Raw genomic sequence first — 22,457 nt, forward strand, 5'->3', positions numbered from 1 at the left:
CCTATAATAATAATACTTGAAAAATGGAGCAAAGTCTCTTTTTTACAGTCCTCCCAACCAAGACAAGGTTGTTTATCACTTTGAGAAGATGTTTAGTTGCCTCCCTTGTATGTCTGCTTTGGGCCCTTAAGCTGATTTAGCTACACAAGCACGTTCTCTTCAAAGCATGTCAAGATTTTCCACGCACACTAATGAGGTAAATGGATGGCTTTTGTTTTCTTCACAGTTTTAACTTCCCCCAAAGTGCTCTCATGACTTATACAAGAGCTGTTGCGGAAATCAGCCTTCAGCATTTAATCAAATTTCTAACTCTACAGAGTGATCAATTTGTGCTGCAATATTCATCTGCCACACAAGCATACACATAACCTCACATTCAGACACACACACACACACACACACACACACACACACACACACACACACACACACACACACACACACACACACACACACACACACACGCACCAGTACAACAACAAAGGCAGTGAGGCTGCTATTTGTTCTTATTTAAAGAGTCACTTTGGAATGCAAAATGTTAGTATGACAAAAACTGCTGTGACAGATTGTCTTGCTTTTTAAATGTAGGTAAAGTGTGTGAGAATCATGCAAATTATTGCACATTCAGGCACCATACAGTACCTACTCTGATCTAATCACAAAATGGAAATGAAGCAAATCCTTTCCCCCAGAACAGGCACTACATGGCTACGTATGATGAAAGAATGAAAGCACCAATTTGAAAAGTGCTTAGATCTTGAAATGAAAGTTTTACTTCTCGACATGAAACAGTGCGTCGACAGTTATTTCCAAATGGGTGGGTTGGTGAGGTGATGTGAGGATACCCTCGGGGACTACAATCTGACTTCCAGCCCTTTGTGGCACAGGGTGGATCAGTTGACATCCCTGTGGGCAAACTGTGATTGAACTTGAAGGCATATAAATTCCCAGCTGGCTTGTGTTTATGTGCATATTAACAAACAAATGTCAAAGTTTGAAAAATGTATATACAGGACATAAATAATATGCAGCAGGGATAAAAACAAATCATTACAGTTCATTCTGGAACGTTCTCTGTTCAGTTCCCTGGATGAAAAAGAAGTAAAATAAGCAAAACTTTTCTGTCTTTTTCTTTTGTCTTAAAATATTGGGTGAATTCCAATTTTGTTGTTATTCTCGTGCTCTACTTGTTACTGTGTACTCAAACAGGTCACTAGATCACACATAGTGTTTCAGAGGAACCTAAAATCCCTCAAAAATCCCTCAGAGGTTAAAGTTTTCTGCCTCTTATATAAGTATAAGAATAGAGTTTGTTGTGAATCCCTGGTGATAGCATGCAAAGTTAAGAGTCAAATAGTTTTGCTGTAATGTGGAAAAAAAGCAGCAGTCAGTGAATAAGATAACATAATGCTGTACGTTGATAATAAGACAAGCTAAAGGGGCTATTGTCTTGATAAACTGGCATGCAGTGCCAATAAAGGGCTAATGTTGCTGTTTCTATAGTTTTTAAAAGTGATTTCTTAGATGTTTGCCTTGGTGTTTAATCTGAGAGATGGCAATACGATAATTAGTGAATTTGTGAGCGATGAGTGTGTAAATATGAAGAATAAATACTGGAAGTACCAGAATAAAGTCGTGAAAGAAGAACAAAGGGTTCATATATTTTATCCTTCTGCTTAAAATGACATATGATGCAATTCAAACACCACCAGACATAAGGACATTTATGGCCATTAATATAGTTTATTTCATTCAGTTACACATACCGAGGTGACAAATGTATTTCATGGAGATACTGTAGTATTTGTAATACCTGAAGGTAGTGTGAATGTTGACTCGGACTCGTACTCAGAGTACTTCTGGTTAGTGATTCTTTTTATGATGTTATGACTCCTTGCTTGTACTGCTGATCTCACAGAGAATCAAGCCAATCAGCTGCCTTTCAACCTCTTTCCGCTCATTGCTGTTTTCCTTGTTTTTCTGATTGAGTTTCTCGACACATTTAACATCACATGCAGCAGCTCCTGCTAAGCACGCCAACTGTACGCTGTGGAGTGAAAAATGGTGGAGGGCAAAGTCTCAAAGACTCCAACCAGATGTTGATGAGTATCTGATTCTGCTTGATGCATGAGGAGCATTAGCGTCTGCTAACATGTTAGCCATAAGCTCTTGATAAACTGATATCATACATCAACTCTTGTTGTGAGGTTGTCGTCAGCGTCTGCTGTCTACCCGGTGCAAACTGTGGAATGCAGCTTTAAATGTGTGCTTGGTGACATTTTTTTTGTAAAGATGAAATTTGAAGTGATCTCTTGCCAGAGGAAGTAACAGAATAAATGAAAGGGAGAGGCCATCTGAAGTATTTAAGTGTCTTTTCAGAGCTGTCACCAATGCTGAACAATCACACAGCGAGGAATCCATCACAGCGGTGGCAGTACCGCTGCTCTCCTCAGTCGACCACGATGCAATGCAGCCGCTAGATTTGTTTTGAGTAATAGTCAACATTTTCTTTGTTGTGACTATCAAACTTCATTGTTATAAACAAAACTGGAAACCTGGAGACTGCTGCTGCTGTTGTTTCTCTTTCCTCCCTCGTGTAAACCAGCAGCTGGATGAAAGAAGTTATTCTCAGGGCCTTTTCAAAAGTCGCCCTGGGAAATGATGAAAACCATTACATGAAGTAGAAATAGGTGAGAAGGACTGAAAAAAAGTGCACCAAAAAATTAAATGATCGCAAAATCCCTCCTGGTGAGCACAGAACATCACAGACTGATGACACATAACAGTTTTTCCCTTTAGAGTAGAATAGAAACCATTTTCGTGGCGGCAAACAAACTCAAAAACAAAGCTTGTGGCGTCAGCATCAGATACTTTGCTCTATTAGCCTGCCCCCATGATCTTTGAATACAAAGACCTACTGACCAAGAATGAATGAGCTGTAAACAGCTCGCTGCTACTAATCAATGACTTCATCTCATGCATTCAATCTATTTTTATGATGACATTTTAGAGTGACCTCTTGAGGCTGTCAACAAATGACCTGCTCTGTGCGGCTTTAATAACTTCCATTAAATAGCGTAAAGCTGCTGAATAATAACACGTGCTGGTTAAATAAAGGCAGAAAAAGAATCAGGACAGTGGGACGTACGCTCACACAGTGTGCATACGCTGATCAGTGACAACCTTTTTTTAGCAATGTTGGTCAGTCTGTCAGTTGGTCAACAGCTACTGAATGGATTGCCATTTTGTACGGACATTGGTGGTCCCCAGAGGATGACTCCTACTGACTGGATATGCTGACTTTTCTTCTATAGCCTCAAGCAGGCTGACATTTTGGCTTTTGCTAGACATCGTGACAATGGATGGGCAGCCATAACATTTGATTGAGACATTTATGGTGTCCAGAAGATGCATCCCACTCACTTTGGTGACACCCTTATTTTTTTTTTCATAGAACCACTGCTCGCTTTTCACTCATGGTTCTTATGTACGTCGTGTTCAAAGGCAGGCTGCTGCCCAGCCAGTGCTTGTGTGTACATCGGCTCTGCCGTGTGACTCCTGTGCCCACTCTGCTCCCTGAAGCAAGAAATTCATTTGTAAATGTGTATAAATGCCTGAAATTTTGGGTTATTGACTTAAAAACTGTTTTTCAAAGATACATTTCCTTTCTGATTTTGTCTTCACACATAAACAGCAAAATGAGTTTTTCACATTTGCAGTTAGTGAGAGTGAAAGAGAGAAGGAGAAAAGCCCCCTCCTGCTCTTTGTGACCACCTAAACTGTGTTTTAATGTGACCAAATTCACAACACAGCTGTTCACATTTACATGTTTGTCTGTCTCTGTTAGACAACTGAAGACAACTGAACAAGGATGAAATTTGACCGTGGCTCATAAATACTATGTTGCCCAGCAGTCATTACCAAGCTGCTGAGCTGCAGATAAAATCATTATGATCACCACAGTGTCGGAAAAAAAGAATTAGCACAAAAACGTTTAAAAGAAAAAGTTGTCATATGAAGCCAAAAACGTTTTGCCACATCTAAATGAGCTGAAAACATGGGCGGTAGAGTGCACTCTAAACTATATTATAAATGTGGCTGCTTAAGAACAGCGTCTGAAACGTTTGTAGTTAACACTCATCGCTCATCTGCGACTGAGCTGGAGCGCAGTCGGATGCTGTGTACATTCATCATTATTTTGTGAACTATCTCAGTCTCTACTGGATGGATTGGTGCAAAAATCTTGCATGGATATTCATGGTTCCCACACAATGCATTCTGCTTTTTGGCTTCGAATGAAATGTCTCAACAATATGGATTGCTGTAAATTTGGTAGAGACATTCACGTTCCCCTCAGGATGAATTATAATAACTCTGGTGTTTCATTTAGCACCATCATCAGGTCAAACTTTCAACTCGTCCAATACTTTTGTTTAAATACATAAGTACTCTCATCAGCATCAGCTGCCTATTCCTGTATTTTAATGCATTTAAAAACATCATGATGGAAGAAAGCCACAAATACAAATAAAGTGACAACCAGGGAGCCAAAGAAAAGCCTCGCACGACTGAGTCTCATCCTGGAGCTCATTAGCTCACTCTCCAAAGTTCAGTAACCACTTTAGACTTGAGACAAACAAAATAACAACACAACAAGAAGAAAAAGAGCATACTGTACGTTGAAAATGCGAAAGACAGTTTATTAGTAGACACTCATCAGCCAGAAATAATAACCACCTGAAGAATGTCTTCCTGAAATACACCATTTGATTGGCAGTGTAAAATAAGGCAGAGGGCTTAAGATCTTAAGATATTTTATACACTTTTGCACCAACGATAAACAGATATACATTCACTTGTTACTGTAACTTTTGATAAATCTGTCCATACACCCACATAGTAAGAAAACTGTATTAGCAAGGGGCATGGACTGAAAGAGTATTTGCAAGAGTAATACTCATCATAATGCAGTAGCTGTTTTGGTCAGAGGCTGGCTATACCTACATAGAATCTGACCACAACCTAAACAAAGATTAACTTTTGGAGTTGCAAAAGCCAACACACTATACTGACAAAGGTTCATACAATTATCACCACCGTCAAAGGGTAATACCACCAAAATTGTTAAAGGTCTTCAAAGGTTGATTATAGTGTGTATAGATTTAAATAATATGAATTTCCCTTTACTCATAGGCAAATATGTTTCTTATAAAGCATTTTGTTACATCAAACACATTTCCAGTGAGCTGCAAAGTGTATAGCTGAATGGTGACTGCCACTTAATAGAAGACTCGCCATAGGTTGTTCCCAACGTCAGAGGTTCAGGTTCATGTTTGCATCCTGCCCGAGCAAAAGACAGACCTGCTCCTCTTCTAACCAGACTTGTTATCTTAATTTAATGTTTTTTGTATTTTGTTCATTCAAGGCATTTCTTTGTAAATTCAACCTGCACAAATATTCATTTACATCTATTATATTGGTGTCATAGTCATCATATTTAGTCACGTCTTCAGTGTACTCACTGTACACTAAGCTTAAAGTGCGAACCAAGAAGATTTGAAATAATCTTGAAGATTTACAGTACATGATTAGTTGATGAATGCCTCTGTTTCTTTTTACCTCATATTAAATCTTACAATATCTTCAAAATGCCAAATCTTATGAAGGGGTGAAATAAATCCATAATTTAAAAATGTTGGAGTATTCAGGACCTAAAGAATTGCCAGTGTCTGTGCAGTTTCCATGAGTGCCCATTGTCATGTGGTCTGAATAGCATCAAGTCGTATTTAAGAAAAAAAGGGACTTGATGACGTTAGTGCCAGCTGGGTGGTGTGTAGGGAGTATAGCAGTCTAGTAATGTTACACACGGGATACTGTGCCTTCAATGTGTGTGTATATGTTTCCAAAAGATGCAGGACAAATGATTGTAGAACATCTAAACAGCTCTTTCAGTACCTCTCTCTCTCTCTCTCTCTCTCTCTCTCTCTCTCTCACACACACACGCACGCACGCACGCACGCACGCACGCACGCACGCACGCACGCACGCACAGTGGAGTTGCTGTGAGTAAAAATGTCATTAGCCAGGGTGGGAAGCTAGGTGGAATGCAGCTCATCTGTACAGGGTCTATTGTCCTATTGAGAGACCAAACAGATTAGGGGTAAGTAATTAAAGAGCTAATTTCCAAAATTTTATATATCCATTTTCATTAAATAAAATCTTTCGGTACCTCCAAAGCACCGAATTTTATCAATTCATCAATCCAACTAAGGTATCTTATGCACTTTAATACCACAGATTTTTGAAGTCTTTCAGACTTTAGTCTTAAATTTGTGGTTGTCAGCTGGTGGATATTTGTCTTTTGGAAAGAAACTCTTCTGTTACACAACACTCTACACTATTATCACTGAAAGAACAATCAATGACATCAAAAAGGAAATAAACATACCTTCACCAAGAAGCACTGAATATATATATTTTAGAAATACATAGAAAAATATATAGTCATCTGAATGCCCATTATACAATTTTACACAGTAGTGTCAGTAAAAAGCCTGTAAGATGGTGTAGAATAGATGTGACACACACAGAGGGTACAGAGTTGCCGACAGTGTGAGATTTGTAAGTGATAGCTGTTCAGGCGGTGTTTGGTGCGATAAATTGATGAAGTGTGGATGCACTCTTTTCTTTTTCTCAAATGTCAAAAGGTCCAAATCATACATTTCTGTAAGGCTAATCTGCTTTTGAGTTTTTTTTAGCCTTATTGTTGCAACGTTGACTTTCATCCATTTGGTTGCCACTGCTGTCAAAAGATTCTTGAAACTGAATGATTAGTAAGTCTGTAACACTAACAGGTATTCAGGATACTGACAGCAACCCTTTGTGCCCTGCAGGCACTGAGTGCCATGCGTCTGCCGCATGGTACGGCTCGGCTCGACTTGACTCACTTTTGGTGCCTGCCACTTTTCTTGATTTCATCTTTCATTGCAGACAGTACACCCTCAACGTAGACAGCATTTTTGACTGATCGTCATAGCAACAGCCTGTGAAACAGCCTCATCTCCAACGTGACACAAACACAGGGACAAAGGAAGATATTGAAGGGATGGCGTTTGCGTCACAGCAAGGTGACAAACTTTGTTTCAGAAAAGGCTGAAGGCAGCAAGACAGGTTGGGAAATCTTATATCAGAGCACAAAAACTTGTTGCTCTGTGACAATTCTCTCTGACCAATCAGTGGTCTGTGGTGTTTTTACTCCACCATTTAGCATCAGCTCAGCTCACTTGGAACCTCGACTGAGGTGATACCAAAAAGTACCAAGTACCAGGTACTATCCATAACTCTTGACAATGGACAACCAAAAAAGAGTGAGTCGAGTCAAGCCAAGCCATACCATGCAGTGGAAACATTTAAAACAGCTACCCAAGTAAATATCTCTGGTTATGAGGGCCCGACATTACAAGTATGTGTTAGACTAAAGCACAAACCTAACTGACAAAGTTAGAAGTACAAAAATGCTACAATAAGTGCACACAGCTTCTGAGTGGGTAGCACTTTACACATTTTAAAGATTTATACTATTTATAGTGTTTCATTTCATTGCGGTTTCTGTTTAGTAAAACCATTTACATGAAATATCTGTATTAGTATGCACTGATACATAGAGGTATACTGATGCCTAACCTGCTGTAAGTCAAATAGTAAATACAAATCTTTCACATAAAAAATGCAAAGAGTTCATCTGAACAAGCTGCAGTACATGGTGGAGATCATGACTTCATCTCAGGTCAACCAAGGACTAAAACAACTATATTCATTAATATTTTGGTATGATTGTTCTGAAGGTAGGTGGTAGGGGCTCACATAATGTCTCACTGTATGGTGAACTCATTTTGGAATTGAGGAATGTGATAGGGGCCTTTATTAAATCCCACGCATGTGGCGCCTTGGTTGAATCAAACTGTAAAATGCTTTTGCAGATGCTATTTGACTCACAGTAAGGCATAATTTAAAGCCTGTTGAACAATAATAAACTCTTTTTTTAAAAGCATAACATTTATTTAATATCCTACCTCAGCATGTGCCAGTAGTGAATAAATAATTTGAATTTCATAACTATTTTGAGTATTAGGTATGACATCACATGAACCTTTTCATCTCAGAGTTGTCTAAAAAGTGAGATAATCTGGTAGAAATGTATTCATAAAAAGCAGCTTTTGCGAAATTCAGAGGAAGTTTAGCCTCTGATCCCTCTGCTTAGATGCAAAGATCCATGTGAACATGTGAGGGACTCTTTTTATGTTAGGATTTCTATCATGGGAGAGATGTAGACGTAGTGGAATGCAACTGTGATTCAAGCGTCTTGATAGGAGTAAATCAATATAAATCTTTAAAAGGCTTGGAGTAGTTAAACATCAGATAGTCCATGTAGTAGAAATCATAGACTCGCTGTCTCTCCAACATGCTGACCTGTGAAAAGTATTTTTGTGTGATCTGCATAGAGGTCCTTGTGTCGGTTGGGTTCCTATCTTTAAAACTGGGCAGTGTGATATTGGGTGGTGCCCCAGTCAATCGCAGGACAAAGTTGGACTCTTCCTCCATATTCTCAAACTTGCCGATGAAGTCATAATCTATGAGACAAGGGTTGCAGAGCTGGTTCACCTGCTCCCAGTGGATGTCCATTCCCACAGGCCGGTGGACATCCAGGAGGTACTGGACAAACTCCTTAAATGTGACCCCGCTGCCTGTCTTCAGGGCTGCCCAGGATGGGTTCACCCTGTACTTGGAAATGATGGGTTTCCCAAAGAGGGAGTGGTAGTAGTTGTTGGGATTTTCAAACTTGTCCCTGTATGCTGACACCATTCTCTCCAAAGGCTCTCGGACAAACATGACTTTGGTGTAGGTCTCCAGGCGGTGCATGATTCCCTGACGGTCAAAGCTGTCGAGTGTCTTGAGATGGTGGCCATAGTGGACCGTGTCATGTTTAATGCTCTGAGCATTGGGGGCCTGGCCCGCCAGCACCATCAGGGTCCTCTTCCAGTTGGAACAGCCCGCCTTAGGCACCTGGCAGTACAACAACTTGTACTTGTCCTCCACGTAGAGGTGCTTCACATGATGACGAGTGATGGTCCTGGAGATGCTGCTTTTGTACTTAGCGCAGATCTCCTTCATTAGCTGCCGGCGTGCTTCCAGGATATTGGGGGAAAATAAGTGTAAGGCAGAGGAGGAGGAGACTGAGGAGGAGGGGGAAGGAGAGGAAGAGGACGAGGAAACATTATTGTTGGTGTGATTGATTGGGGGACTTGTTTTGAGCAGTTTGCGTTGTCTTTTGGAGACATGAAGGGAGCCTATGTCCTGCTCTCGAGACCCAGTGGTGGCCATCTGTTTGCTCTCCTCAAAGTGTGGGAACTGCATTGGAGGGATTGGACTGGACAAGATGCCTTCTGATGCTTGATGGTCCAGATAATTGTCAGATTTGCCTCTCTCTCTGTCCTGCGTAGAAAGAGTCTATAAAACAATGAATGACAACACAGGTTGCAGTAGACAGTAGCAGATGAAACAAACAGCAGCATTTGCAGATAATAATGTGTATATATGCGCAAGAACATAGAATCTATACTCTTTACCAAATGAACAACGTTTGTCCCATACAGTGCCTTAAGTACTCAAATAAGCCACTTGATGGTGCTGTTTCACTGCACCTTACAAAAGGTTGAACTTTGTTGCAAGCAAATTTCACACTGGCCACATGCCATTCCTGACCTATCAATAAACTGAGCTGTAATATCATATAAATGTCTTATAAACACTTAATGGGGAATCTAAATTAGAATCATCTATTGGCTGATTAGCATCATTTGATGCCCAGGGCAATCATGCATTCTGACATTTTATTTCAATTAAATGCTGTAATGGCATCATAAAACCAATGGACTGGATGTATAATTTTAATTTTACAACAGACAAGGTGACAAGATCATCATGAATCTTGGCTCGCCCCCGTTCTGACTTAAATGGCCATATTCTTTCACCAGCAGGGACATCTGGAGGGGAAAAAAGGAAGGAGTGGTTCTTCACTGTTTAATGTGCAAGGCGAGCACAAGGAAGCAACATCTGCACCAAACATCACGTTCTTCAGGGTTTGCACTGATGTAAGTCTCTCACTGGTGCTGACGATAACAGCACAGATGCGAGTAAGCAGGGGTCAGCTGAGTGGACATACAGTAGTGCGAGCACTACGTATCTGACATAAAAACCCACTTTACGGATTGTCTTGGAGTCAATCGTGATGTTGTGCTGTCTATCTGAATCTTGAGGGTGATGCCTGGTTCAAATCCTCCCTGCCTTTATAATGCCATGGGGCAATTTAAGACACATTTACGTGCAATTTCTTATTCAAACCTTGTTTTGTTCAGGCACATGAGAACAATTCCATTCAAACTTCTTCTTGTGCAGGTAACTGCCCAAGAATACAGAGACTGACTTCTAATGCAAAGTTGTATCGGTGCAAAAAGATTGATAATTATAGTTAGTTGCTATCCAGCAGTGGCTGTAATGTTGTACGGTAAAGCCTAATGGAATAACGTTTGTTTATCAATGCTGGCTCACCATTCACCCAGAATGGATCTATCCATCCATCCATCCATTTTCTATGCCGCTTATTCCTTTCGGGGTCGCGGGGGGCTGGAGCCTATCTCAGCTGTCAACGGGCGGGAGGCGGTCGCCAGCCGATCGCAGGGCACAAACATACCATTCACACTCACACTCACACCTAGGGGCAATTTAGACTCACCAATCAACCTAATGAGCATGTTTTTGGTCTGTGGGAGGAAGCCGGAGAAGCTGTAGAACCCACGCATGCACGGGAAGAACATGCAAACTTCACACAGAAAGGCCCGACCTGGGAATCGAACCGGCGACCTTCTTGCTGTGAGGCACGCGCACTACCTGCTGCGCCACCGTGCAACCCAGAATGGATCTAACTAACCAAAATTGTAAGCTTCTACTGTGGAAGAAGAAAAAAAAAAAAAAAAATCCCCCACCCAAAACCTAGGTGTGATCACACTCTGAGGAACCTCGGCCTGGTTCAACTGGGACCATTTACTCACTAAAGTCTGACTTGCTAAATACACAGTGTGAGGTCAGCCTCTCTACACAGATGCTATCAGACATGCTGAGAGGTACAAGGCTGACAATCACTTTTTTTTTTGCAACAGAGAACAGGTGGGAGCAACCTGTATATTGTATTTTGGGAGAAATGGAGTAAACGCATACCTCTCTGGACTGCCGTGGAGTGCTTCCAAGCTTCACGCCTGGGGAGAGAGAAGAGAGAACAGACAAGGAAATCAGCACTTAAGTAAACATGCATTTTTGTCCTTGAAGAAGAGAGTGAGGAGCTTTGATGCACCAAAGGCTGCAATAATTTAACGCTTCTTATCACTTAGCATGTCTACTTTTGATCCCCAGGAAAACCACAACTGATCAACTAGTCCACAGAGGGAAGACAGGTAGCTCTACCTGTGTAATGAGCTGCCACAAGCATGAAAAGTTGGCAAATGAGTTGTGCTCCCAGTAGCAAGCACTGAGGATGAGACAGGGAAATAAATCAGCACAAGAGAGGGAAAAGGAGTGCTACTTGTTTTAATTTGGGAGGAAAAACAAGGAAAAAAAAACAAAAACTAAGAGACTCAGGAAACCACCAAAAAGAACCAATGAAAATCTCTGAAAAGGATGCAGTTTGCAGACCAGAGGAAAGAAAGACGGAGAGAAAGATGCAGTTTGTCCGATTTCTAGAGGACAGCAGGAAAGTGACAGAGACCTACAGATTGGTTTTGTGGCAGCCTTGGGGACAGGTGGTATGTGTATTGGCAGATGTGCGGCAGCAGGACAGACGACGTGTTTAGTGGTCTGTCTCCAGCTGGACATCTCCTTTCCTTAGGTCCCCCTATCCTGCTGATATATAATCAGGCAGACAGCTCTGAGTGGAGCTGCATGGCTGCTGATGGGGGGAGCAAAGACACCTCTGCCTGAGTGGCCTGTCACTTCCAATTTGAGGGTGGAAGTGATAAGAACCTGCACGAGGGTGGGGGGTGGTGGGGGCTGTAGATGCAGGCCACAACCTTCCCTAAGTGATGAGATCTGCAGATCCCCATCTCACACTTAAACACACCTCAGTGGGGAGGGAATGAAATGTGTTGCCCAGATGCAATGTTTTTTTTAGATTAGTGTATGCTGGAGAGCTCTGGGGTGGCCTGTGACATTTTCTAATCTTATTTGGGTGCCGCTGCACTATTTGTTCTCCTTACCCTAATGATAGTTCATATAGGATGTGCATCTTTGATATTAGTTTACATTGGCTCGTGTGAAACACATGAATATTTATCACAACACACACAGATGCCATCGCCAGGGAAACACATCCAAGCGCAACGATAGCAACAGTCTTTCAGTGTTCTAAACTGATGGAGCGGCACGGGCCCCTTGTAGCCCTGACCATCTTGTCAAAATACACACTTTGTTATCGATCTTGAAAGCCCCATCAAGGTGGTAATTGAAATCTCCAAAGGTTTAATTGGTTCCTTTCACGATGTGTTTTGTCTGGCAGTTGCTACAAGTTTGTCACAGCTGTTGGTGTCAATACAGATTTTCTTTCCCACTCCATACTGCACCTTCAACAAGAGGAAAATTTAAAATCCTCTCAGTCTGCTGAACCATTGACAGAATTCAAGATAAAAATGTTTGATGCAATGCATATACTTACTTTCTTTCAAGATTCGAGCCTAAGGCACTGAACTGAGTATACAGGTCACAGTTGTCCTGTTCAGCACTTTGTGACAAAGGTGTCTTGTTAAAGTTGTTTTGAAAAAGAGTCCGACATGGCTTGATTAAATTAGATAAATCTCGCCTTTAAAATCTGTTACAAATAGCACGTGAATTCTGGCTCTGAAAATCTAATTCTCTGTCAAGTAGGGAGCCAAAATTACATTTCGTGAGAGGAGCATTTTTCCATGATAGACTATAACTGAAAGAAGTAATATAACAATGCAAACTGAATTTCAGGGGGATTTGTAAACATCATTTATCTCTGTAGTATCTATTTGGTTGAGGGTAATAATAGTTGCTGTTTGATTGCAATTTCACACTCAGTCAATTCCACTCAGTATAACTACGCCATTGATTTTTACTGCTGCACAGTGAAACAGTGATGAATTGTTAAGACTGAGGTTTCATCTGTGCAATGCAGAAAATTCACCTCAGTAATTCCACATACTAGAAGCCCAAATCTTTACAGAAAGAACTGTGTAAATAATCTAAATGTGAGTGTTTCTTCGAAGGTATAATTTCTAAGTTAGTTGAGAGGCATAAGAGGTTTATAGTGTATACAATTTTATTCTTATTGTATACTATCGCATTCACAAAGAGGATTTTCTGCAGCACTAATGGAGAGATTCAGGATGAATGCATCTATGGGAAATGCTGGAATAGGTTGAAAACAGTCAACCAATAAAGCTGAATTTGTTTTCATCCCCAGACATCAAGTGTCAAACCATCATCAAAGCTCTAAAGGCTTTGAGTAAATTCATACAAATATAAAATCCTCTGTTCACGGCACAGATCAAAAGAGGGCCTCTGATAAGTTTTGTTTTGATTCTAAGGTATTTCACTGTAATTTGCTGATGATTGAAGCTGTTTAAAAAGCAGCAAAGCTCTTGAGCCTTGTCCTCTGCTGCCCTCTAATGTAACCTTGAGCATTCACCTCTCTCACAGACAAAGCCTCTGAATATTCATGCAGACAACCTCGCATTACTGCAAAGATCCATATAAGCAAGGGCCCCATCATTAGCAGATCCATTATCATCCCTCTCTCTCAAAGACCCTTGTACAACTCTCTAACAAAGACACACATCAAACATCCTTTTCCCTGCCACTGCCGCCGAGGAGGAGCAAAGGACAAAAACAATGTGAAATAATGAGCTTGTTAAGTGAAGGATTGTGGCCCCTCTGTTCTGGGAGAACTTGTTAAATGCCTGGTTTCATCCAGAGACAGGCAAGGAGGGTGCCAGAAGCCAGACAAGGCGTGTCCTCCTCCAGCCCACTGTTCAGGCTACGCAGTCATGCTGCACCACCATAAACCTTTCATTAGTCATTCAGCACACTGAGCCACTGTGACCCCAACCAGCTGCACTCCCCTCTCTACCCAACAAACCACCCACACCTGCACTCTGTACACATGTGCCTCCTCCACTTGACTCTGTGTGGGAATATGGGCTCTGGCATGCTGGTGTGGTTTATCAGAGGAAACGCGCTTGAGAACAGGGGTACTGGGCTTTAAGCTCTGGTCCATTGATGTTTTCACTTGTTGTAGTAAGAGATAAAACAATGTTTCAGTTGGTGCTGAAATCCTCCAGGACTGGGCCCTCCAGCTGTGGAGGGGGAGGTGATGGGTGAGCAATCAGTGATTTGGAATTGAAGACTCGTAGAGGCTCCCTAAAGACCAAACACGGACCATCTAAAATTTGTGTTCCTCCCATCCTCTGACGACTGGCTTGTGTTGTGAAGGAAGGTTTGGAGGACTTAAGATTTTTTTTAAAAGCTCTGGCTTTTCAAAAGCACAGGCTCGGCCAAGAATGACTCAATAAGACATATTTAATCCAATCAACTACGATGTCCTGCAAATGAAACAACCAGGACACCAAGAAACAGATTCTTCCAACTGTTTCAGGAGGAACCACAGGATGCCATACAAGACTCATATCAGTAGATTTACTCCCAGAAAAGATTAATGCCAACAGACATTGCATTCTGATTTGATTAATTAAAGTTTTTCAGATGATATCTGAAGCACTGAATATGAATCTCTGTCTGGTCAGAGACCTTGGAATCAATTCCACAGGGCCATGGGCTGACAAGGATTTAAGTCCACATTGATCGGGTCTGCATGTCGTGATTTTTGTCCAATGCCCAGTGGTGGAAAGTACAAGTATATACTCAAATATTGCGCCTAAGTGTAGTATTCTGTTGCCATTTTTATGAGAGATGACAGGAAATGAGATAGAGTGATGCAACAAAGGTATGGACTTACAAAGTTGGGATAGTGGCAATAAAAGACTGGAAAAGTTGTGAAAAGCTAAAATAAAACAGCTGGTTTCTCACAATGAATGATGTTAACTGGCAACAGGTTAGTAACTTGATTGGGTCTAAAAAGAGCCTCCCAGAGAGGCTGAGTCCTTCTGAAGTAAAGACTCTGTGACAGACTGTGCTGGCAAATAGTGCAACAATTCAAGAATAATTTTTCTCAGTGTAAAGCTGTGAAGAATTTGGGGATTTCAGTCTCCACAATCATGGTGTCAGTCACGCCATGTCCTCCTGTCTAAGGAAGAAAGGGACCATCAGCACACAGTTCAAAAGTTAGCATTTGTAATGGTATGGGGGTGCCTTAGTGCACATGACATGGGTCACCTGCCCATATGTGAAGACCCCGTTAATGCCGAACAATATCTACGGGTTCTGGAGCAACATATGATGCCAAGTCGGCAACATCTTTTTCAGGGAGGGCCTTGCTTATTTCAGCAGTTTTCCAACAGCATGGCTCTGCAGTAAAAGAGTCCAGGTGCTAAACTGGCCTGTCTGCAGTCCTGACCTGTCACCCACTGAAAATCTTTGGCTCATTATGAAACGGAAATTATGACAAAAGAGACCCTGAACTGTTGAGCATCTGAAATCTCATATCAAGACAGAATGGGAAAACATTCTACTTTCAGGAGGACAGAAATTGGTTTCCTCAGTTCTCAAATGTTGACAGAGTGTTGTTAAAAGAAGAGGCGATGCCACAGAGTGCTAAACATGACTCTGTCCCTACTTTTTTTTAGAGCGTGGTGCTGGCATCAAATTCAAAATGGGGATATCATTTTCAAAAAGAGTTTCAACATTTGCTATATTGCCTTTATGCTATTTTCAATTAAATATGGGATTTCAGGGCTGCATGGTGGCGCAGCAGGTAGTGCACGTGCCTCACAGCAACAAGGTTGCCGGTTCGATTCCCGGGTCGGGCCTTTCCGTGCATGCATGGGTTCTCTCCGGGTACTCCGGCTTCCTCCCACAGACCACAAACATGCTCATTAGGTTAATTGACTGTAAAATTGCCCCTAGGTGTGAGTGTGTGTGTGAATGGTTGTGTGTTTGTGCCCTGTGATCGACTGGCGACTGGTCGAGGGGAACCCTGCCTCTCGCCTGCTGAAGGCTGGGATAGGCTCCAGCACCCCCCCGCAACCCCGAAAGGGATACACGGTATAGAAAATGGATAGATATGGGATTTCAGTGTTTTGCATTTTACAGTGTCCCAACTTTTTTGGAAAAGGGGTTGTAGGTTAAACTATTGCTCAAAATAGCAGTTTTGTGAGAAAATATGACATTGAAATGCTAATTATATTGATTACATTGTATCATCATCATCATAAAAAATATATGATACTATAACACTATGAGGGGCCACTCTGCTACAGAATGAGCCCTCTTACTTTTAAGATATAACTTCTAATTTTTTTATTTATTTATTTATTTTTTTACCAGTTGTGGGGCGTGGATACAGGCTGTGAACACAACACTGACAAATAATCACTTTTTCAGTTGATACAGCTTTTACTTTTAAACGTGTGTGTTTTTTTAGATTGTGGTATTTCTACAAAAGTATCTGACCACTTTTTCCACCACTTGACAAAAGCCAACATTTAGTGCCATTTAGTGACTAACTACATGTTTACCTTCCTCTTTGTGGTTGCATCTAGATCACAATACAAGTACTGCTGTGGCAGAGATGATGTTTTGTGTCAGCCATTTTAATTAGTTAGCTAGTGCCTAGATATCTGACACTTAAAACTTTCGCTTTGTTTTTCAAACAAAAGCTTCTCAGACACAGGTATTCCCACTCTCCACCTACTGGACTGTTCACTGACAGAGCACAATGCTATGAGCAAGCAACTGGCATCAGAAGACATGCCACCTTCAAAGGTTAGAAAGCGTCAGAGCTGAAATGTCTTATTCTCAGGCCAAGTGACAAAGCTGTTTCATTGTTGAAGCAGTTTACATGGCGATAGCTTCTGTATTCATCTGACATTTCTGTCTCTGACTCTGAGTCCTAATTACACCTTATTAGTCAGTATTGTTTGTTGTTTGTTTTGAGCACTGGATAATTACAGGCTTCAGATTTATGGTAGGGGTTTTGGAGTAGGGGTTTTTCCTCTCATCTGTCAATGTCGCTGCAGTTCCCTCTGCTCATCAATAGAGGTTGATAAAGTTCAGAGACGACTGTGCTCTTTTAAGGCTACACGATAGTTAAGGAAGCACACTTGGTGATATGGTACTATGGCTTTGTATTACATTTCCTTAATTAAACTTTTATTTAACCAGGTGAGTCCAACTGAGATTATAAAATCTCTTTCCAGGGAGCCCTGGCAACAATACAGTGTTTAAAACAACATAAACAGCAGCATTAAAAACACATGAAACAAGTATAAACTCGCAATACAGTGCTGTCATGTATGACAGTCTGACATGAGTGAAGTGAAAGCTGGCTGTGAGACGTGAGTTGTTGACAGTTACTGTACTATTACATGTTGTTTAGTGTCGATCAACGCGGTATTCACATTGTAGCTTTGAATAAAAGAGTAATATTATGTGTAGTAATGTTGTGGCTTACTAAGCAGTGGAGGGTTAACCCTCTTCTCCCGTCCTTAACTCCATCATGTCATTCCGCTGACCTCCTCAGCTCAATCCCTTTTTACTGCACCTCAGAGGGTGCACACGAGAATAGAGTTATTAGTGAAATCCATAAATTACATGATGTTCACAGTACCATGTATGGGTTCCCCTTCCACCTCTGCCCCCACATGAAGGTCAAATGTCTGAGGGAGTTGTAAATTGTCAGGGATGTGGCTCTGTCATTAGTTGCAATTCAAATGAAAACGAGGGCACTTCCCCCAATCCCCAGACACATTAAATCAGTGTGCCTTCCATGCACCATAAATAACACATGCTTTGGCTCATAATTGTGTGTAGCAGTGCACAGGCTAAGCATACAAAGACTACATCAACAGTCAGTGAGATAAAAACTGAGCTCAGTGGAAGACTATTTAAGATGTGAGGCGGTGGTGCTGCATTAACACCTTTGCACTATTTTCAGAGCGCTTTGCTTTCCTGCTCTGAGGCAGCAGCTGAGCTGAGCAGCTCATGCATCATCACTTGCATCAAAACATCCTCCTTTGTATCAATTTGTGTATTGTTAAGGATGCTACATTTTAGAGTGGTACACTGGATTAATATATGTTTTTGTTAAGATTTAATCCAATGAAATTATATTTTAACGAAATGAAAATGATTGCAGCAACGACATATTGATCATTTGACAACTACGAGACGTCAAAAAAAAGCTGTTTTTACAGAGAAGAGCTGCTTTTTCTCAAAGTAATTAAATGATGAAAGTGAGGCAACGGGATGTTTTCCCTCTAAATGGACATACTGTACAGTGCTTTGAGAAGAAAACCCTCCTTACAGAGACCAAAAATTTTGAATCTGCTTTTAAAGATAAAGATAAACTGCCTCTGTGGGGCGATAAAGTAGGTAGCTATCATAATCTGCCTCATGTTTTAATTTGCTCCAATATTGGGGTTCTTTTTCTGTGCAATCTTCAGATTCTTTTCTCATGCTGGTAACACTGGGCACAGAACACAGCAGGAGGGGAAATAATGAACTACACAGATAGGATGCTGCTGAAAGGGGGTATCACATGTGGCACTGATTACTGTTATGACAATTCATTTTGACAACAATATATTCTCAGAGTCGATCCTACTTGGGGTACTTTCAAGGTTAGGAGACGCAGAGACTTCCTAGGGCAGATTTCCATGGAAACAGAGCGTCAGAGAGCTGAATGTTTGGCTGTGGTGTGAGGCGGCTTGTTGTAATACCATGTAGAGGATGGGGCCTGGCAGCTTGCACAAGAAGGGATGTGTAAACAAATGCTACCTGTCAGCTCCGTGCCTGGGGTTAAGTGAATTATCTCGGCCGAGATGAGGTGCAGGAGGCTTTAATTGGCACATATCTTTTTCGAATGCTGCTGAGCCCTTGACCTAGGCAGGGTGAAACACTGCGGTACTCCTTTTGTGAATCACTCCCTTGGTGATGACAATGGGAAGCCTATGGGATTCAAAACGTCCACGCAGCAAGTGGACATTTTGATTCTGTAAAGTTTTTCTGGTTAAAAGCCTGACATTTTCAAGAGGAGTTCACACAAAGTCTGCAGGCGGAGCTGCTGTGTGCTGTCCTGGAATTTACACAGGCAAGGCTAGATAAAGAGGAGCATTCAACAGAGCTGATGATGGCATGAGAGGAGTGATGTGCTCTCGTGAATCTATAGAGTATTGAGTCAACTGTTCAAAGGGGAAGAGGAGACAGACACACTATGATGAGAACTGCAGTTCTGACAAACTTTATGGACTTGAGTCTTTATGAAACTTTATGAAATAGAAGGATATAGACTGGAGAAAATGTGGCAATGACATTTACCGTATCATATAGTAATATACTAACATGTAGGATAATAACAAGCACAAATCTGGCGCACAAAAACATTTTGGCCGAAAGCCAAGTACTACCTTACTGGATATCAAAGGTTTCGGCTTAAAATCTACTTTAGCTATAGCAGCATAATTATATTGCTCATTCAAATCCCATGTCCATAAGTAGACATGAATTTGATCATATTCAATACTTTGGTGTTATAAGTAAACTGATGCTGTGCCTTGCGTTCCCAGGACAAAGTTGGTTTAACATAAATGGACAGCACTGAAGAATAAGTCGAATTTTCAGAACAAAAGACTCTTCATATGTTGTGAAACATACTGTATGCAAACATTTAGGCCAGAGTCTTCCACAGATCATTCTGAGAAGGGAGAAGATGCTGGTTTTGGAAGTGTTTTTCCCCATTCTGCAAACCCATTTCAATTCTCTTAATACTCAGGTCTAAATACTGCAGTACCCATGAGCCTTGAGGCACGAATCAGAGCAGTAGCGAATTAAAAACGCTTCGTCGTTACGGTTGTGAACAAAGCACGGCGCCACAGTTGAGGAATTCACCCACAACTGAACCAAAATTTAAAAATGAATTATGCTGCAGTCTTTCCAGTTTTCTCAGCACCATCATCTTTAGTTTCCACCTGCCACTAGTGGCACACAAATCAATATTTTAAGCTCAGTGACTGGATGTTTCTTACGAAACTGTCGTTAATGCCTACCTCAAAGGTTCATGTACGCATGTTTGTACTCTGGGACAGAAGCACATCATTTTGCTGCAGCTATTCATTTTCTGTGCTGATGATTTCACTTGGAAAGTTTCATGCAGATCGAAGCAGTGGAAGTGCTCCAACTGTGAGTCATGTAGCACCGTCTGTGAGAAAGTGAATGGGACTTTTACTTCCAGAAACAGGGGCACCCGAAGTAACTCCTCCAACTTCACAACTCTATTGAAATTGCCTGTGTGCCTGCAGGAGGGATCCACTTTGTTGCTCTTCCTGAGGTTTCTTACATTTTATCACTTTAAAGGTTTGTTTGGGGAATTTTTCCTTATCTGAATTGATGGTCTAGTGATAGAGGGTGTTGTATGCTGCATGGACTGTAAAGTCCCTTCAGGTGAATTTGCGATTTAGGATATTGGGCTGTATAAATAAAACTGACTTGACTTGTGCATTTGCATCTGCAAAACCTGGACAGCCACAGCAACCACACCAAATAACTTTCAGTAAGATTTCAGTTCTGTTGTAAGTCAGTTATTGTAAGTTTAAGCAATAGACCAAAGGGAATACAGATTGACACTCACCCCGAGTGCAATCACCAACATCAGCTCATGCAGGGCTGTGTCCTGTAACAGCACCCCTTCTATCACAAATTACTTCAAATATGCAGATGATCCACCTATTCTTGGAGCCCTTATTAACTGTGTTATGGCCGATCAAAAATCAATCATGGGCTTTTCCATCCTTTGTTTACCTGAAGCAGTTCAAACCTAATTTTCCACCACCCATACTTTTGCATCACCTTAAACAGTGCCCTCATTTACAGCCAACAAGGCATCAACATCAGCGTGGGCTGCCAACAACTTTCAATCATCTGTATGTCAGTACAGTCTCAAATGTTCCTGCTGTACCACAGTCATCCAGTTCCTCAAGTGCACAAATGCAAAAAAAATGCTAAAAATCTGACCTACAGTTGCCCAGCTGATTACTCCCCCCCTCCTATTGGCTTGAGATAACCTCCTCTGCTCTGACATGGAACGCACACACAATTGTAACTGACTGACCACTCGCTCTACTGCCGCTTTACTCTCCTTCCCTCTCGCTTGCTGACACAGGACAATCACGTCCAGGAGGGCCTGTTTCAGCAAAAACTTCATTCCCCTTACCCCCACTACATGTTACATTGTGAATGAATAAATACACAACAAATGAGAACTCCAAAAGGCTTGGAAACCTGCTTAGACAGCTGGTTAGGACACACCAGTTAAACCAGGGTGAGGATGGTGATTCCTTCCACGGTTGGACCGTGTACAGCTGCTGGTGCTGAAATACAAGCTACATTTATCAGAAGAGAAACAGATGAAAATAAAAAAACACCGCACTGTGAGATACTGTATCTCTTTGATTCAAACACAAAACAATTCAGCAATATCTCAAAAGGACATTTGTGTCTCATACATGTTACAGAAATTATTATTATTATTTGCTAAAAGCCATAGTGAGTGAAAAAACGCTGGTCTGGAATTGGCTGAAAGTCTTTCTCTGTGTATTTATATAGTAAAAACACCAGTTTTCATTATCCACCATATTCTCTCTTTGATTCGAGCGCAACCTGACGGCTTCTGTTGGAGGAGGGGTGCTGAGTTCCAAACAAATAAAGTTATTTAAAAAATAATTGTGTAGGCCTACTGCTGTAATTTTATTTATTTTTTTCCTTTCACAAAGCCATTTAAGATTTTGTGCACTGGCTTTGGTAAGGATTATATGAGTTGTTTGATGACATATTTTAAGTCTTTTGGTGCCCCAATGTTTCATTTCTTCTAGATTAAAGTCAATGCCAAAGCCTTTTATTGTGACCTGTTGGTACAATGGCACTGCGCTGAGGTGCTGTGATCAGATGCTGCTATGTCTTCGTTAAGTCTCCGTGCTCCCCTGTTCACCTCTATTTGCAGTGAGATTGGGAACTGGAATTGGCCCTGTCACTGTTTACCCTGGCCTCTCATTTGAGTTAGCTTCACGTTCTCCAACACACCCCTTGTTTTCCTGTCAGAGCACTACTGATTACAGCAGCAACTGATGAATCCAGACATGTGAGTAAAGCACAGGGACCACAGCGGAATACTAAAGCGTCAGCATTCACCCTCTGCTGGAAGTTCACGTCAGTCCAACACG

The 22,457-nt window shown here is 41.4% G+C and overlaps 1 protein-coding gene across 1 annotated transcript in view; it reads right to left on the bottom strand.

The window, feature by feature from the left end:
- Window positions 1–4,679: 4,679 nt before the first annotated feature.
- LOC139333740 (carbohydrate sulfotransferase 8-like) overlaps window positions 4,680–22,457 on the bottom strand; it is a 179,524-nt gene continuing 161,746 nt past the window's right edge. Inside the window, exons 3-4 of the mRNA XM_070966371.1 lie at window positions 11,275–11,312; window positions 4,680–9,507 (exon numbers count right to left, since the gene is read on the bottom strand). Of these exons, the coding sequence (XP_070822472.1) occupies window positions 8,377–9,507; window positions 11,275–11,312 (1,169 nt within the window). The 3' untranslated portion in view covers window positions 4,680–8,376. The remainder of the gene's footprint in view (window positions 9,508–11,274; window positions 11,313–22,457) is intronic.

This window comes from Chaetodon trifascialis, chromosome 1 (assembly GCF_039877785.1).
Source record: "Chaetodon trifascialis isolate fChaTrf1 chromosome 1, fChaTrf1.hap1, whole genome shotgun sequence".
Taxonomy (NCBI): Eukaryota; Metazoa; Chordata; class Actinopteri; order Chaetodontiformes; family Chaetodontidae; genus Chaetodon; species Chaetodon trifascialis.